The following is an 18,451-nucleotide window of genomic DNA, read 5'->3' on the forward strand; positions in this document are numbered from 1 at the left end:
ACAGGGAACTTCAAGTTGTTCCAAACTTCTTCCATTTCCATAGAGTCCACAGTGTTTTTCAGGATGTTCAATGCCGCCAAAAGTTTATGTATCCTTTCCCAGATTTGCACTTTGTCACAATCTAGTCTCTAAAAATCTGCAGACAATTCCCCTTTGCTGCATTATGTGGGTTGTGGGTGTAGGTGTGTGGGTGTAGGTGCTTTTTCAAATTCTATTTAATTACGTGAATTTACTAAGGTGAACTTACCTCCTCAATCAGGAGGTACCTAGCTCACTTGAGAGTAATGGCAAAGACTGAATATTTAAATATATTATTTTGATTCTTTTTTTTTTTTTCTTAACAAATTTGAATAAAATTCCACGGTTATGGAATATTGTGTGTGGAACTTTAGGGCTAAGAATTAATGTCATCTAATTTGGATTAAGGCTGAGATTGAACCTATGCGTGGCCAGATAAATTTAACCTAACTTTCTCTTTTTGTCAAATAACATTGTTTTAGCTTTGTTGTTTATTTTATACATTTATATTTTTTTATTTTTGTGAAGAGCTTGGCATCATTTGTTTATTAAACTTTATCAATTTAACCAGAAGTGGTTAGAGTAGCAAAAAAGAAAGAAAGAAAAGAAATGCACTGAAATTAGGGCAGCGCTGTTTCAATCTACTGCAGCAAAAGCAAAAAGTAGTCGTCAAAGAAAGCAATGATAGAAAAAATGCATTTCATAAAAAAAGCTACTTGAGTAACATCATAACGTCTGATTTAATATGTAAAATGATTTAATTTTACATATTAAATCATTTTAAAACATAAAGTTGTGTGCATATTCAGGAATAAAAACCCCACCACTAATGAATAAAAAGATTAACACAAAAAAATATTGGATTAGAAGATAACAAATACAAGCTGAAGAAGCACTTCACATGCACAAAACATTTTTAAATAAAGCCTGTGAAATACTTACAGTAGGTAATGTTAGAATAGGATAAAGTACTTTTATGTTTATGTTCATGTGACCTCCAAGAACAAAGCTTGTGTATGGGGTGTCACCTTAACATAAACTGTAAGTGTGAGACTGGATCTTTGCTTAAAACCTGTTTGTTCTTCATTAAATGAAGTTACTCACAGTGGAGGGAACAGCCAGGGATTTTATTTGGGTAAAAAGCAATACTTCATAATTGCTCAAGAAAAAGAAAAAATATGGTGCAGTAAAACCACTAAAAGTACATTTTCCCCGAACTTTCACTCAAATAAATATAACTGAGTAAATGTAATTAGGTATTACCCACCTCTAAGTCGAACATATGCTGACAAAGATCATTTGTCCGCTCTTTTAACTTTTTTTCCCCCACCTGTGATTATAATTACCTTTCTTGTGCCTTTTTTATTTATTATTTTTACTATTTTATTAATAGTGACGATACGTTGCATTAATATTGGTTGCGACTTTAAAAAAAAAAAAAAAAAGCATTATTTCTTCTTTTCGTGCAAATGTCGTTTTACTCCTTTATCTGGACAAGGTGAGGAACTTGCTATTTGACGTCACCAGTTTGAGAGCGACTGATTGGTCGGTCGGGACCAGGAAGCGGTGAGCTGACTGTTGACAGCTGTCCAGTGAACGAAGATGGTGAAACGCTGTAGTCTTACCCTGTAATCCTCCGGCAGTTTTCTGAGCTTCAGCCGAGCTGTCCTGCTGTGAGGTTTTCTGCTGAAAAGGTAAAGTTGGACGTCAGAAACAGCGTGACGCGGTATTTTCCACGACTAACCGGGAGCTTAACTCGCTAACTCACTAGTTTAGCTGCTTCATGATTCCTTCCTTCACACGTAGCCATTAATCTCTCTCTGCTCCAAATGCTGCATTTTTAGACTTTCTTTAAGTCGTACTTTTCTTTTAAAAAAATTTAAAAATAAAAAAAAAAGCTTGCCGGACTGCCAATAATAGTAATAACAAGCTTTTAGCTTATGCTAAAGCTTACATAATTGTGAAAATTTGGCCTGCTAACTTACAGCATCATGGAGCGACACCGAAAATGATATAAACAAGTTGTTGAGCAGGTTGAACTTTTCACTTGAAGCTGCTCTGTATCCTCTTGGAGGTTTTCGCAAAAGATAATTTTAAAACGGCAAGAGTTTTAACAGCCACGCTGTATAGAGGAGTGTGCTTGCATTATTTACGTTTCCTCACTTAAAGTTGTGCAAGTTTTTATCTTTCCCCACTGAGGAGTTCTGAAACAAAGCTGCATGGGTTCCTCCCATGCACACCAGGCAGGTTACACAGGACATTATTGTTTTGTAACTATCCGTGCACAATGGCTCAACAGTGTTGACTTGTCAGTTCACTTACAGCCTGGCAATCAGAGATGGACGGTGGATCAGAGGTGCGACTGGAGGCCCCCACCTTCTGCTGCTCCACCTGTGAGGGAGCACCAATCACAGGTCGCCGCTCCGCTCAACGCATGAAGGCCCGCAGTCTGAGCACCTCCTCAGCCACTTACTCAGAACACAGGTCAGTAGGAACCAGGTACCCACTGCATATCACAACACGATGGACCCCTTTTTATACACTTTGTCTTTCTTATTATAAGCTCTTTTCAATGTAAATTACACATTAGTCAAAGCCAGAAGCTTTCCAATGGGGAATAGTTTGGAAAAACAGCCAAAAATCTAGACTCCAGGGTTGCTTTTCCGCTAAATATCACTGAATGTACCTCACAGAAAAAGTAAAGCTACCAACCTGTTAAGGTCAGCAGACCTATACAGGTCTAGTACAAGTTGTTTCACCTTATAGTCCCACTGTAGCTGCGTATATTTAAAGTTACGCAGGCAGAAAACAGGATGTACTTGTTCCACAAGTTCATGAAAACCCGTCTGATGAAAAAACTGCAAAGTGATTTGCTTCAGCTTCTACAGCATCATCCGTCACAACTCCTGCAACTGTCTGGATATGTCAAGATTTGCTCGTCTGCTAATGCCAGCTGATCAGATCGATTCTCGTCTCTTGAGATGTCATTGCCTTTAAAGGGGCGATATTATGTGAAATCCACTTTTTTGAGCTTTACGTCATATCATAATGTTATTCCCTCATCAAAAACATACCTGGATTGTTGTTTTGATTTTTTTAAACACATCTTTGAGAAATCCTTGAATGTCTAATGGCAGCCATTCAAGAGGTGTCTTAAAGCTCCTCCTTGAAACTGCAGTTTCCAGCCGAGCAGGAGCTTCTTAAAGAGACAAAGACCAACTTCAGTGTCAAATTTCTTTTACGTCATGTTTCATATTTAAATGCGTGCTTTTAAATAGCACTATCTGCCTGGAAATTTTGCATTTAATTTCCATTAACTGCAAACAGAGCTGAATGTACTCCCCTCCAACCCCCGTTTTCGCTTCATCACCCAGATGTGTTTTTGTCAGTTTGTGAATGTTTTCAGGATTTTGAGGTTTGGTCACAGTTATGTTTCTCCATAGAATTCCTGCAGTTATGCTTTTTCTTTTTCTCAACCAAAGTTGTGTATGATTTGTACAATATATACAAAAATAAAAATGTCAACCAACCAAAACTGGTTAGCTGGCCAAAATCAACAAAAGGAGACGAGACAAGTCGCAACAAAAATGGTCTGCAGAGTCTGGTATCCTCCCTGTAACCATAGTAACATGGTTACATGTTACTATGTAACCATGTTACCAGCAGAATACCAGAAAAAATAAATTAAAAAACCCAGGAAGGCTTCCAAAAATCCCCATGGAGCAGCAGGAAGAGGAGGCCTGCAGTGAAAATTGAGTCAGGCTTCCTGTTCCCCTCCCTATCTACCCCTATAATCAGATTTGTCCAGGTTCATGTGAGGAAGTGGGGGTGGAGGGGGGCAGGGTGGATAAAAATAAAAACAAGATTACATGACACAAAATCACCAGCAGAGGGAGAGCTTGTAACACAGCCAGATCTCCTGTCAGTCCATTTGATTTCAAATAATTGAAAATCAGATAATTGGTTTCTGAGGTCCTCTGCTTCAGAGCGACTTCTGCTTTTAGCGGCTTGCATTAGAAACGTGTCCTCAACAACCTTGTCACATTATCTGTTGCACAAACTCTCGTCACTTGAGAAATCAGCCCGTGTGTGGACAGATCCTGCAGCCTTCTTTGAAACAGCCTGATGAAGGGAAAACCTGAAGAGGCTGGACGTGTTTGTTCCTTGTTGATGTGGTCAGTAGTTGGTATCCGTTTGCGAGATGAGAAAATCTGTAAAAAAAAAAAAAAAAAGAGTGAACATCTCCCAAGATGTTGAAACGAACTCCCACAAAGGCAACATTATTGTCTTCTTTTTTCTACCCACACAAGTATGTTGTGAAACATGTTTTTTTTTTTTTTACTGCTTTTGAGTGTCAGAAATCCCCTTTTCCTTTATTTATATGCTGAATGTGATGCAATAATTTACATTTAGCCCCTTTTTTTCTCAAGTGGTTGCAGGAGTTACAAAAATCAACTTGCGTCAGAGCCGCCTTTCTTTTAAAAGTGTTTATTTTTAAAACATTTTTAAAAACCCCTGTGTTCGTCATCCTGTGGCATCCTTATTTCTGGATGAATGATGCATTTAAAATAAGTGCATCCAACTCAGGAGAGGAAATTTCACTCTAAAAGGTCATTTAAAGCTTAACTTTTCAGACATCTCTAGCGACTTTTTATAGAAAAAAACAACAACTGACAAATCTAGTTACTTTTTTCTTGTGTTGTTGGAGACTTTAACGGCGACAACGCTCTTTTAAATTCATTTAAATTAAAATTTTGCTACAGCAACTCATTTACAGTTTCATTTTTCGATGTTGGATTAATTTATTTCAGTGATCTCAAATACAAATAAAAGTAGCTTGAAACAGCTAAATTTAAGCTCAGTGAATCAGAGTAGGAGAGTTGGTTGACTCAGTAAAGTGATGTGAAGTGACACAACGTGTTGTAAGATTTATTTCTCCCTTTTAAGAAACCTGCTTTGCTACAAACCACAACTTTTTTGGTTGTTGTTTGGAGAAAGTGTGTTGGTGATCATTAAACATTGACTTCTATTTTCTGGGCTACAGCTACAAGAGGTAAATGTGTTTGTTTTTAAGCACTACATGACTCCTTACTCCACGTATGACTCGGCAAAGGCGCCAAATTAACTGTTGCTCACCGCAGATTCGGCGTAAGGGTTTATTGCTGCAGACTAAGTGCAGGAATCTCTACTCGTCACTTGATGATGGACAAAAATAGTCACGCTTGTAAATATGTTCAGCTCAAGGAATGTCAAGAAATTGCAAAACGAAATAATTGATTTGAAATGTGAACCAGAAGACTGGTGTAGAAAAATGTGAGATGTCTTTACTCCAGAGGTCAGGTTATGTTGTTGTTATCAAATTACTCTTTCTGGAAACAAAATCAACTTTATAGAGCTGGATGTTTGTTCCTCTCTCTTCCAGGAGGACTCAGTGGCTTCATGGACCGAGTCCTGTCACCACATTTGGCCCGAAGGCATGCATGCTCCAGAATCCACATGCTGTGATGTAAGTTGGACAAAAAACTTTTTTTTTCTATCTCTTTGTTAGTAACTAGCTTAATATGGAATATCCACTGTGATACAGCCAGCTTCTGGTGGCATGAAACCTCCACCTGTCTAACATGAATAATTTGGTGGGAGTGCAAACGACACTTTTGAACACCTAAGAAGATGCGGCTCTTATTCTGAAGGCAGATTTTTCCTGGGCTCCTTCCTGAAAGACATGGCAGTGAAGTGATGTACAGTAGTAGTAGAATTACCATTAGCATGTAGCTGCAGACTCCTAGCACAACCCTAAAGTCCCACTGGCTGCAACGCTTTTTGGTTGGTGCATGCACACACACAGTTTTCACATTAAAATTGCTTTAGGCTTCGATCTGCAAAAAAGCATGTTGTTTTTCACACAGTGGAAGGATTCGTATATTTAAGTTTTTAATTGTCAGAGTAGTAATTTTTATCTTGCAGAAACATCTAGAACGCTATGTGCAAATGAACCACAAGGCAGCTATCTGCACGCAACATCTAATAAAGAAACAATTTTTTTCCTTAGTCTGCAAAAACACATTTCACACTTTATTATTTGTTTCCGAAAGGGGGGAAATCTAAGTCTTTACTGAACATCTAGTGTAGATCAAATGTTTTCGTCCTGGACTATTTCTGCTCAAATTTGTTTTCTAGAAGCTCCTAACCTCACAACTCTTTCACTCAAGTGTCTCCATGTCCTCTTGTGTAACTTGTGAAGGAAGTGTGAACCAAAAAGATGAAAAACCTTAAATGGTTATTTGTAAATGTAGTCCTTCATGCAAAGAATCAGGCACCAAATGAAAACCTGAACTACAACAACAAAAAAATGCTCCTTTGGTAGTTAGACAAAGAATCATTTGTTCTTTAAATGCACAATCACAGCCTTGCTGCTCTGTGGGCTTAGCGTGATTTTGCTGGAGCTAATGTGGTTTATCCTGAAGGCTCTTTGATATTAAACTTCCCTGGAGTCACACCCAGCAATGTCTGCAGTTGTCAGATCAACCCATAGATCAGGTGACTGATTGAAATGTAAGTGACGTAAGTTCAACAGGTACATCTTGAATGGCGTATCTTTGTGGGCCACAGGTTAACTTGCATGATGCACAACATGCACTGAAGTAAAAAAAAAACCCAAAAACATTACTACTTTGTTTTGATTGGGAAAGCAAAAAACTGATTATCTTTCAGAGATGATGAATCCCAATGTGACTCAAAGTGTGTGTGCAGCTTTTGATCTGCGGATAACAGGAGCTCTCCCTCTACATTAGTATTTTAATGGTCAGTTATTCCCTAGAAGGTCTCGTTACTCATTGGTCATCTGATGTTGTGGTGAGTCTGAACACAGAGAAGTGTCACTGTTGCATAACTGAAGTGAACTCCTTATGAAAGCTAATGGAAAGAAGAATCTCAACTATGCGATGCATTGAGGTTGTTGTTTTTGGCTCTGCTAGCAGTTTCTCCAACAATCTGCCAAAACAGATCAAAGGGTTTGATAGTGCAGCTGCGGGAGTGACCAAACATAACGAACCGATGTTTGGTGATTTCCAGGGTGTATTTTAGCAGCTGAGAAGTGATTGTTTTTGCTTTTGGAGCAACATGACTAGAGGTGGATGGATCAGACGTTTGTGGCCATTGCTGGCATTGCTGATTGTGGTCGATTCTGATTTCTCTTTAAGAACTGTGAAAATATGAAATTAGAATTCAAAATATTGTTTTCTAACCCTCCTCCTATGAGATAAACCTTTTAAAACTGCATGCTAAAACAACTACAAAATGATGAGTTGATATTTATGTCTTTTGCATTTTTTTTATCTACAGTAAGCTAGTTGGCTCTCTTCAGAGTACCTACAGCCTGTAGTTTCCAAATGCTTATCTGAATCCAACACCTGCCATGACAGAGTTGATCAGAGAGTAAAACAGAGCAACTTTAACATAAAATGTTTCACTTTCTTGGCATCTTTTTAAGTCTTGCTTTCTCTTGCTCTCTCGCAGCCGGAATTTACTGCAGAAATGTCCTGAGACATCCAGAAATTATAGTTTCTCATTTAATCTTGCAGGTGTTTTATCTGACTTTGTATCTTGACACCTTAATGATACTGAAAATGGCTAACTTTGAGTCTGTATGACCATTTGCACGCTGATGAGAATTACTAACCACTTTATGATCAGACATGCAAGCCCCCTGAGGAGGTAGTTACGTAACCATAACCAAGAGATAAATCCTCATGACTTTACTTGTTGATGCCTAGATGTGATCATTTTAGTTATCAAATTGTTTTAAGATGTTGTGGCACTGCTGGAATTGATCTCTGTAACAATGCACGCAGAGAGAGAAGGTAAAAAACTCTGTTGATTGTCAAGGTTGACTTCATTGAAGACTTTGTTTAGAGCCATCTTGTTGCCCCAGAAGAGCAATTATTGTGTTTTTTTTAACCAATCACTTGTCAGCTTTAGTCTGGTTAAAAACCAGCTCCTTAGAGTCTTGACCCTTGGCTGTTGAAAAATGATTACTTCCTGGAGGCATGGACTTTATGGAACTTATATATTTTACCTAATATTTACTTGTGATGTATGTAATGTGTCAGTTTGATGCTAAAGATCTTACTGGAAATTGCCTGCTCTGTAAGAAACCATACTCCACTGCTAAGAGAGAAGTGCCTCGACGAGGCAGCTATTAATGTCAATTCAATAATTGGAAGTGTGGCCAACTGGATTGCTACGTTCACTTCCTCCATTGCCAAAACTACAGGCAGACTACAATTCTAAAACAGCGCAGAAAATCGAGGCCATCGTCCGCAACTTCTCCTTCTCTTCACTGATTGCCCCGGTTTACATTTGGCCAGAGGAATCTATGTAAATGGGAGAAATCACAGAAGGGGAAGTGGAGAGAGATTAGAATCGATTAGAACTGCATAGGAAGGCAGTAACCAGGCTAGGCCAGCTTTAACAAAGCTAAAAATATAGCAATCAGGTCATTTGTAGGTACATTCCTACTTAAAACACTTTTTTTTGTGCCATGCTGTCATTTGCACACACAATGACATGGACCAAACCCTGTAAACATCTCCTGTTTTTATTATGTAATGCAAACACCGATACAATTTTGAAATACTCGGTTGCTTTTGTGCCACCTCGTCTCATTATCGTCCCAAACTGAGTCACACAGATCGTTAATTGTTGTTAGCATATTGTTTTAAGTCCCCTTATTGTTATGAAAGAATCCCAGCCTTTGTTTTTCTTTTGATTAGTCAAAGCCTGGACTAAATGATGACCTACTGACACCCTCCATCACGTAAGCTTCTGTTTGCTGCCTGTTTCCCGCTCGCTGTGTCTGTAGGATTAGCATCCTTAAAGCTGCTCGACGGGCTAAAAGAAGCAGAACCAGGCTATCTTTGTCTCTAACAATGTGCTGGGTGGAAACAGTTTTGGGAAAGACCAGTCGGGGCAATTGTCATAGGAAACGATGATTAGGCATGGAAGACAAAGGTAAAGTGTTTATGCTGAAGACTTCGTCATGTCAGGTGAGGCTGAGGTGTTTTCTTTTTTTTTTTATCTTAATTTGGGTCGACATTTCTCTGATTCTTGTACAAATCACACCAAAATCCACTTTTTTAAAAAAAACAATGCTAATTATTTATTTTATCTCTAACCTGAACCGTTTTTAATTGAGGAATTTAAACCGAGGACAGTTCATTTATTGTATTGATCACCTCCACACCTTTCCACCTCGTTTTCTTTTTATGTCATTTCTTAGAATTTACAGGGAACAAATTTAAGACATTCTGACATTTCTAACATACTTTCTCATTGTAGTTTGCCAAAAAAAATCTTGGCATAGATGTCGTTTTTAACTCGCTGCAAATACTTTTGTCAGATGAGAAGTTCTGTTCTGAAGAAACGTTGGAGCAGATGGTCTGATGTAAGAGGGGTCACTTCCGCTTCATTTCATCTATTTACAGAGCATTAAATCACAACAAAAGGCTGTAATTGAATCCAGTATTTAGCTGATAAAAGTCTTTGTCCAAGTTTTTGTCATTAGCAAGGACGATTCGTGCGGTAAAGTTAGATCTGTGACGAAAGGAGAAAGGTTTTCATTTTCAAAAAATGGCGACATAAAACTGATGAAGAGAATCGCAAACCAATCAAATAGCCCCGTTGTTGTTTAAAATGATAAAAGTAATATAACCTGAATTCATTTCCATTCTATAGTGCGTACCATCTCTACGTGAAATAAAATGACTAAATATGGAAGAGGCTTTATGACAAAATAGATTTCATCAACTAAAACATCATAAGGTTTAGCTGGCTAAAAGAAGAGATGGATTTCAGCAGACGCTTTGTGGCCATGGCAACAAGTTTGCTAATTACTGCATGATGTCATGCTGATTCCTACCAACGGGATCAAGAAAAAGACACAAACAAACTGCAACTTGTTATCGTGAAACTATTACGCTTCAGTTTTCATCCATGAGAACTGAAGCCTGTAGCACACGGCCTTGAAATAAGAGACGCAACAATCCGCCGGCGGCTTGTTTAAAAACCTCTCAGTACGCCCTGTATTATCTCTCTGTTTAGACTGCGTACGAACACCGGCCAAGGCGTGCGTTGCTGAGTCGTGTGTACCTACGGCCGCGCAGCGACGGCAGACGTGCGTTTCCGGAACGGCTGGTTATGTGAAAGTGAAAAGGTGACATTCCAGTATTCGTAGTTAAGGTTGTACCCTTCAGAGTCTCCTCCCTTCTTAGTCACACTCCTCCAGGATTCAGGACACCAGATGATCCAGGCCCTCACTCAGCCCTCAGGCACCCTGCTGAAATACTTCCATGCACTGTCAACACAGGCATGAGGTACAGCGACTTATAAATATTTCACGTGTTAACGCACATGATAGATAAACTTAGAGATAAAACGCTGTACTTTAGTGACGAGCTTTGTGATTTAACCTATTTTACCCCGATACCCTTAAATGCACCATTAGGCCTGTCGCCATAGCAAATTTTCCTCGTCAATAAATTGACCCAGAAGTTGCGAAGATTGCGATAAACGATAGCGTTGTTGTTTTGAGGCCATTTTAAGGTAACATGTTGATAACGGGATAATAATGCAAATTTGTTCCCTCAAACAACAGCAGACTTTAATTTCATATAGAGCACTCCACACTGGGGTTGGAAGAAGTTTTAAGCATCCCAAATAAAACACAACCAAACACGGCAAATTAAGTGTTGATAAAATTGCCCTTCGAAAAATATGAATCATCAGAATGGAAGTTATCGAGCTCAATTTCTTTCATCATGCGATTGATTTCTTATTGCAACATCACTGCAAAGAACGTCACTGTTCTAAGAAAACATTGCTGCAAATGCCGTGCATGAAGCGGAGTTTGCCCTGCAGGTCACGCTTAATTTTATTATTAAAACATATTTTTACTTCCTTACAGTAACAGCACACGGGAAAGCTTTAACGCATCATCCTGTTGATTTCCAATAAAACCCAGTGGCGCTGTTGCCTCAGACCAGTTACGTTGTTTCCTGTTGCTGGTCAAGGCGCAGAATGAGGTCATGCAGGTGGAAACACTTTGGCGTTGAAGTAAATGTGCCGCCGTAGATGGCAGCTGAGGTTGTGTTGCTCAGTGAGTCACACCTGTCCAACGAGGAGATGGGGAGTGGAGTGGGCGGGGCCAGCTCGGCTGCCTGGGCGGAGCCCAGCATGCAGAGAGGCCTTAAGAGGAGCGAGAGCTTAACCTCAGGAGCAGAGCTGCAGAGAAGGTTTTAGTGCCAAGGCCTGTCGGGGACAATTACAGTCTCAGTGGCTGCAGCTCTTAGAGTTTCTCAGCTGATCCCCGGGAGGCCTGAGCGCCGCTTCTCAACTTACAACACGGGAGTTTTGTTTTGTGGGAGCTTCAAAATGCGTAGTTGTTAGAGGCGGGATGCGCTTTTCTGAGAGACGCAACCATCGGGAAAGAACCTGCTGAGTCCACCTGCAGCTGCGTCGGTTTTACTTTTTTTTTTTTTAGAGCCATGAAGTTTAACCAGTCTGTAACAGAGGAGACACAGGGGAGCCACAGCGAGAACAAAGTCTGGAAATGGTGAGAAATTCACTGGTTTTTTTTTCCCACCCATAAAGGAATCTGTGAAGAGGGGTCAATTATAACCAAACCTGACTGTAAATCATCAGTTCTTGGCTGAGAACAACAGATTCCTACAAGTGGAGCGACGAACGCAAGTAGTCGCTGCTAACAGCGTGTGTTAGTGTTATCAAAGGCGGGATGTGGGTAGGGCACAAACCGGCTGAATGAAAGGTCGGGGTGTGGACACTTTGAGGTGATCCGACGAGGAACTGGTCCTGAATAGATCAGAGGGTCATGGCCGGATCGCTTTGTCTCCTCCGGTTCACAGGGAAGCTGTTCTGGTCAGTGTTTTCTGGGGAAGAGAGAGGCGGGGGAGACTTCTCTAGATCTGGGTTAGTTTCTGTTTAAAACATCCCAGCTCTGCCTTTTTGAAGGTTACGAGGTTTTGTGTTTGGTTGTGTTGCAGCGTGGGGGGAGGTTTTGGTTTAAAAAAAAAAGAGGAACTTGAAATGTGATCACATTGTGGTGATTTGTCCAGTTGAAGTCAGAGATCTCCATTTCATCCATACTCCTCTTTCTGTTTCTGAAGATTGAATGCATGATGATGGTGATAATGTGTGTTGATGCCTAAGTGATATTGGTGTCAACCTGCTTGTATTTCCAGTTTGTGTATCTACTGTTGTGGTTCACTTATCAGTAGGTATTTACACAAAAAACAACCTCATCTAACAAATATCTACTGTTATGTAATAAATTTTCTCTTAAAGCGAAAAGCAGTAATTATTTCTACTCCTCGTTAATCAGTGCAGCATATTGATTGTTGCAGCTTTCATTATTTACAATAATTGGATTTTTTTTGTTTTTTTGTTCAAATCCATTGAGGCACCCAAAGATGGAGCTTAAATACCAGCTTAAAGTTTTCAAAATGTTCAGAATATTCCAAGTGTTTCATGTTTAAAGAGCCGCGCTGAAGCAGAACAACTGGGGTTTTCAATTTTTCTACATTTAAACTTTTAAAAATTAGATGTGCCACTAAAAAAAATATTTTCTAGACCGATTTGATTGAATGGTCTTCATAGGAGACTGTACTGGACGTAGGAGACTGGAGAGGGAACATGTTGCAGTTCACAGCAACAAGTGGGAGAGGGGCGGCTTCTGCAAACTATATAAAAACCTCCTGATGGCCTTCATCCATCCCACCTATCTAGACACTCAAGAGTTTGGTTGATGTAAAGATGTCACCGTTGCATAAGAAGAACACAGACGAGCCATTCTGTTAGAAATAAAGGCGGCGTGCTGTTCTGTCTGCCATCTGTAGCTAATGAAGCTAACCAACAGAAGCAGACTCTGGGATTCCCTTTGGCACTTTCCATATTCCGCTTTTGATTCGGAGTATTTTTAGGCGCCACGAAGTCGGTTCAGTCATATTTATGTAATGGTTTTTCCGAGAATGAACTTCTGTGACCCCGTTTCTCATCTGAACGCACTTCTCCTTTCTTCAGAGAAGCTTTCTTGGTTTGCTGTTGCGTTTGTTGGGGACATTTGGCTCACCTTTTAGGGTCGAGAAGAGGTGAGGCGTTTTAGAACGGCGAAGCTAGACTTTAATCTGATGTGTCTAATTGGATAGATGCTAATCAGTCCTGGTTATGATGCAGCTTTTTTCGGTTTACAGCTCTTATATCAGCTCTCTTGGCTGCTATGTGATGTATTCTTTGGGTGTTTGGTTCCTCCTAAAGTTTATTTTGTCTCCTTCAGGCATATTCAGGATCCCGCCAGCCAGAGACTGACGTGGAACAAGCCTCCGAAAAGTGTCCTTGTCATCAAGAAGATCCGAGATGCCAGCCTGCTTCAGCCTTTCAAGGAGCTCTGCACGTTCCTCACCGAGGTAACAGCGCTCCCGATCGTCCTGTCCTTTTCACGCCGCTTCCTTCTGCGTCAACGCGTCTGTTGTCTCTGCGTCGCTGCAGGTGAAGGACCTGATGGTTTACGTGGAGAAGAAGGTCCTGGATGATCCGGCCATTTCAGGCGACGAAGTTTTCGCCGCCATCACTAAGAAATTTTGCACTTTCAGAGAAGGTACCGATTCAGATCGCTCCGATTAACCGTTGGTTTATGTTTTTATTTTATTTTATTTTCTGATGATTTATTGATGAATCGGTAAAAAAAAAAAGAAAAAAAAGGCACATTTAGCTGATTTTTTTTATTTAGCCACTTTTTTTGTACTGTTAGAAATACATTAAAATGTGCAAATAAACAAATACTTAAATTCCTTTTTAAGAAAAAAAACCCCTGAATTGCAATAATATATATATATATGTATATATATATAGTACAGTTTTGACTTAATTTCTGCTCTGTGTTCTTTCAGCAAAATGGCCTTTTCTTTTTGTAGTTAACGATTTTCCGATAGCATTACAAACCTAAATTGTACATGTTTAATGGTGTTTGTGTCGGTCAGATCTGGACGATATCTCCAATCGGGTGGACTTCATCATCTGTCTCGGTGGAGATGGAACGTTGCTGTACGCGTCTTCGCTTTTCCAGGTATCCACCCAGAACAGACAATCAAAGAAAACCCCGCAGTATCTATATTTCCCGTTGTTACATAATGCGTATTTCCTTGCAGGAGAGCGTCCCCCCCGTCATGGCCTTCCACCTGGGCTCCCTGGGCTTCCTGACGCCGTTCAAGTTCGATACGTATCAGTCTCAGGTCACGCAGATCATCGAAGGTTAGTGAGTGTTCCCCGACCCGCCCGTCGTCCCGCAGCGGTCATTCTTTCTCTGCGGAGCTTTGCGTCGTGCGCTCATGCGTGCCTCTGCCTGCAGGAAACGCCGCCATCGTGCTGCGAAGTCGCCTGCAGGTGCGAGTGCTCAAGGAGAACTGGGAGAAGAAGGACACGGTGGACGAGAAGGGCATCATCCTGACCAATAAGGACCTGGAGACCAGCCGCAAAGCCATGCAGTATCAGGTACGTGACGTGATTCCTGCACCGTAATTAGGCCACAGCAGCTCGTGGTGTCGCCCCACCCCCGCCTGCTGGGCACTGTGGTTGTTGTTGGTCAACGCGGCGAGCAGGGTGTGACATCATCCGACAGACACTCCAGCTGCATATTTCAGGCTTGCGTTCGGTATCGGTGTCCTCGCTGGCAGCAAACGCGATCCTGACATGGAGAGGATTTTTCCAGAGTTGACTCCTTCCCTTCTCTCCCGCTGTCTGTGTGTTTCAGGTTCTTAACGAGGTGGTGGTGGACAGAGGACCCTCCTCCTACCTGTCCAACGTGGACCTCTTCCTGGACGGACACCTGATCACCACGGTGCAGGGAGACGGTGAGCAGACGGGTCATTAAGCTGACACTGTCATTTCTTTCTTTGTTTTTTTTGCACATTGAAAGTGGTAGGAATATAATTACTCAAAATTATGTTCTTGTTGAAAAGATAACGGTAAGACAGAAAAATTCAGGTAACACAAGAAAGCCAAAAGATTAAAAAATCTCAAAATGTACATTTATTTAGTTAATTTTGAACTCTTGTTATACTTGATTTTAAAGACAAATAATTCCCTACGTATGAAGAGAGACACTATTTTTAGCGTCTTTGATTGTGAACCTGTTCACCGTGTGCTTCGTTTTCCTTGAAACACCTCGCGTCTCTGTTTTGCCTCAGGTTTGATCGTTTCCACGCCGACGGGCAGCACGGCGTACGCGGTGGCCGCCGGAGCCTCCATGATCCACCCCAACGTCCCGGCCATCATGATCACCCCCATCTGTCCTCACTCCCTCTCCTTCAGACCCATCGTGGTGCCTGCTGGAGTGGAGCTCCAGGTACGTGTTCAACAGCGCCTCCTCTGGCTGGAAATGGAGCTGCGTTTTCATAAAAAAAACAAAAACAGACGGGAGGAAGTGGGGAAATTTTCTGGGGGGAAATTTGTTGTTTTGTAAGAGGTTAAAAATGAACTAAATTCAAATGTTTTTGTTTGTTTATTATTTTTAGATAGTTGAAGTTTAAAAATAAAAAGGGAAGGAGAACAAACGGTTAGCTTTTCGCCAGAAATGGATGCAAAGAAGTGTAGCGTTTATTCAAAGAGGCAGAATTATTACTATAATGAATAAAACACCTTGCACAAATAATTAACATATTCTTCATATTTTATCACATCACTGCTACGTTTTGATTTTTATGTGATGAACATTTTTTTTTTACATACATTTTATGTTCCGTCTCTTTACTTTGACTCTCCTAAATAAAACCCAGTGAAAACAATTGGATTTGAAAGCAAAGCATTTAAAGGGACGACGACGTTGACCAACAATATTGGGAAACTGTCTCGTTCCGCCAGCAGATTATTTCACTTATAACTAGTTCATTTTCATCAATACTAATTATCGACTCAGAACAAGCTCCTCGAATTTGCTGGAATGTCATTTGTAGGTTATTCTAGCATTATTTCAGGTGCACTAAGGTATTTGCACTAGAAGCCAGATCCAAAATACTCCGTTTAGATTTTGTGTTCCTGCACTGTGGGGCTATGATCAGCTGGGCGTCCGTTTTCTCGTCATCTAGTTTCTGGCCTTTACACTCGACGGCATGTTTTGGTCGTAAAAGCTGCGCCCGTGTGTCCTCTAAGCGGTCTGAGCATGTCCTCCTTCCTCCTCTCCTCTCAGATAAAGCTGTCCCCTGATGCCAGGAACACGGCCTGGGTGTCGTTCGACGGCAGGAAGAGACAGGAGATCTGCCACGGAGACAGGTCGGTCCGCACGCCGAGCTGCTCGCTGTCGTAATAAATGGTTGCTTGAGTATAAATGAGTGAGAACTGTTAGACGGACAAGGCAACCCTCAACACTCAGGCTTTTTTACATAAACTTGTCAGGCTCTTTAATTGGCTTGAGCCACACTCAGTCCCTCTCTTCATGTAACGTATCCAGATGTAATGACCTTCCTGGTTGTTGTAAAGAGCTGCAATAAAATGCCCAGTGTTGCTCAATAGGGGATTCCGCCTCCAGGTACTTCACATCAGTGGCCACTTCTTTGTTCTTTTTACTGGAAGTTTTCCTATTTCCTTGTTCTGATCTCATTTGAACCAACCTTTTTATATTGTTTGTTTTTTTCTTCCTTCATCCCTATTCCAGTATCACCATCACCACTTCCTGCTTCCCCGTTCCCTCCATCTGCTTCCGAGACCCGGTGAACGACTGGTTCGAGAGCCTGGCCACGTGTTTACACTGGAACGTGAGGAAGAAGCAGAACTACCTCAGCTCGGAGGACGAAGAGTTCTGAAGGACCGCTCCTTTCGCCTGCCGCCTGCCGCCGCCGCCGAGAGCCTCCAACTCTTAACTTTAGTATTGGCAAAAGTCAAAGTGCAGCGATTTCGGACGTGTAATCAAAAAAGGAAAGCAACACACTGCAACTCTCGGGTTGAACCCAAACACACAGTCGCGTGGCGTCATAGTGCTGTTGTTGGCTTGCTCCGAGACTTTTTCCATATTCAGGGAGACTTTTTTTTTTTTTTAAAAGGAAATCAACTCTCTCTGCTGAAGCAAAGACCAAACTACACTAGAGTAGAAAAACTCCAGTTCATGTTTAACTAAGAACTAATGAGATCTTAAAAGTTGCTTTAGCTGAATCCAGGGGCCCAACTGTGCAGAATGTGCCTTAAACACTGCCATCATCAGGATAAAGTGATATTTTGAGGTTACTAAATTTGTGTTTTTTTTATTTTTTATCTAACATTTGCCATGTTTGTCTTTCCTGTTAGCAGAACTGAACACATGGCTGTGTTTTAGGTAGTTTACTGAATCGAAGGCGGCACAAAGCTGTTGCGAGCCCCTTCTTACTGATGTCTGGTTTTAAAGATTTTTCCTTTAAGCATCCGCCAAACATTTTAAAATCTATATTTTTTTAGACCGATGTCTGTGGGCTCTGTGATGGTCTGTGTGTGAATGTTGAGGGATTGTTACAAACTTGCTGCGTTTCCCACAGTGCAGCCTACGTTACAGGTCTGTCGGGACCTGCCCACCGTCCAGATGTTTGGTTTTAAATCGACTCAACAGATCAGTCATTCCTCTTAACCCTGTACATAAATGTAAAACGCTAATAAGCTGTTGTTTTGTATAATAATGTTTATTCACAGGTTTACAGTGTATTATTACTGAAAATAAATCTATTTGCTACTTTTTATACGGCGATGCGTTTGTCACTTGTTGATTTTTGTCGACGTGGAGCAGTCTAGTGTCTCGACGATCCGTTAGAAACGCATTCCAGGGCAAATGTGATTTGTCTGACTTTTAATAGGAAAGAGACCAGCTGGTTCGTCACCAGCGTTGGTCTCAGCTGTTCTCTGTAAAGTGCTTTTCACTTTTGTAACCGAGAGCCTGCAACTCTAACTTTTGCATTGGCAAGTTTGATAAATGTGTCCAAGAAGCTATTCTCTTTTTTTTTTTTTTTTTTCCATAACACCTTAATAAACAGAAAGTTGAAGCAGGAATGGTTGTCTTTGGGTTTTTTTTATATACATCTATATAAGAGTTACTCCTGGTGTCTTATTTGTTTCTGTACACAAAATATTAAAGTGTTGATGCATCTCAATTCAGAAAGTGAAGCCTGTTCCATATCATTTTAAAAGTTATGATTATAGGCCAGTGTTTTCTCTTCTGGTCATTTTGATTGAGTCTTATAGCTAATAAAAACTGGTTAAGATTTTGTTTTGAGATTTCTGTAACAATGGGTGTGGGCTTATGTAACGCCTTCATTTTAATTAATTAAATACATAGGTTTTTGCACATTACATTTGAACACAATTAATTACATTTTTACAACGGCTCCGGCCTGAACCTTTGTATTCACGC

General features: G+C 40.7%; 1 protein-coding gene across 4 annotated transcripts; it reads left to right on the top strand.

The window, feature by feature from the left end:
• Positions 1 to 1,597: 1,597 nt before the first annotated feature.
• LOC116716665 (NAD kinase-like) lies at positions 1,598 to 18,071 on the top strand. 4 transcript variants are annotated; one of them, XM_032557471.1, is made up of 12 exons: positions 1,598 to 1,712; positions 2,332 to 2,502; positions 5,441 to 5,524; positions 13,364 to 13,493; positions 13,576 to 13,684; positions 14,067 to 14,152; positions 14,235 to 14,337; positions 14,435 to 14,577; positions 14,837 to 14,936; positions 15,273 to 15,430; positions 16,271 to 16,353; positions 16,736 to 18,071. In XM_032557471.1, the coding sequence occupies exons 2-12, from the start codon at positions 2,357 to 2,359 to the stop codon at positions 16,881 to 16,883; spliced, it is 1,290 nt and encodes a 429-aa protein (XP_032413362.1). In that variant the 5' UTR covers positions 1,598 to 1,712; positions 2,332 to 2,356; the 3' UTR covers positions 16,884 to 18,071. The 4 variants fall into 4 exon arrangements, with proteins under 4 accessions (XP_032413362.1, XP_032413363.1, XP_032413364.1 ...); XM_032557472.1 differs by having other exon boundaries at positions 1,600 to 1,744; XM_032557473.1 differs by having other exon boundaries at positions 1,600 to 1,712; positions 2,343 to 2,502.
• Positions 18,072 to 18,451: the final 380 nt, after the last annotated feature.

Source organism: Xiphophorus hellerii, unplaced genomic scaffold (assembly GCF_003331165.1).
Source record: "Xiphophorus hellerii strain 12219 unplaced genomic scaffold, Xiphophorus_hellerii-4.1 PGA_scaffold_78__1_contigs__length_500000, whole genome shotgun sequence".
In the NCBI taxonomy this organism is placed as follows: Eukaryota; Metazoa; Chordata; class Actinopteri; order Cyprinodontiformes; family Poeciliidae; genus Xiphophorus; species Xiphophorus hellerii.

What these genes read in the sequence shown, in the direction of transcription:
- LOC116716665 (XM_032557471.1), top strand. Translation starts at nt 2,357, where the DNA reads ATGGACGGTGGATCAGAGGTGCGACTGGAGGCCCCCACCTTCTGCTGC. An exon ending in GCAAAGCCATGCAGTATCAG is followed by an intron (nt 14,578 to 14,836) that starts GTACGTGACGTG and finishes TGTGTGTTTCAG; the next exon opens with GTTCTTAACGAGGTGGTGGT. An exon ending in CTGCTGGAGTGGAGCTCCAG is followed by an intron (nt 15,431 to 16,270) that starts GTACGTGTTCAA and finishes CTCTCCTCTCAG; the next exon opens with ATAAAGCTGTCCCCTGATGC.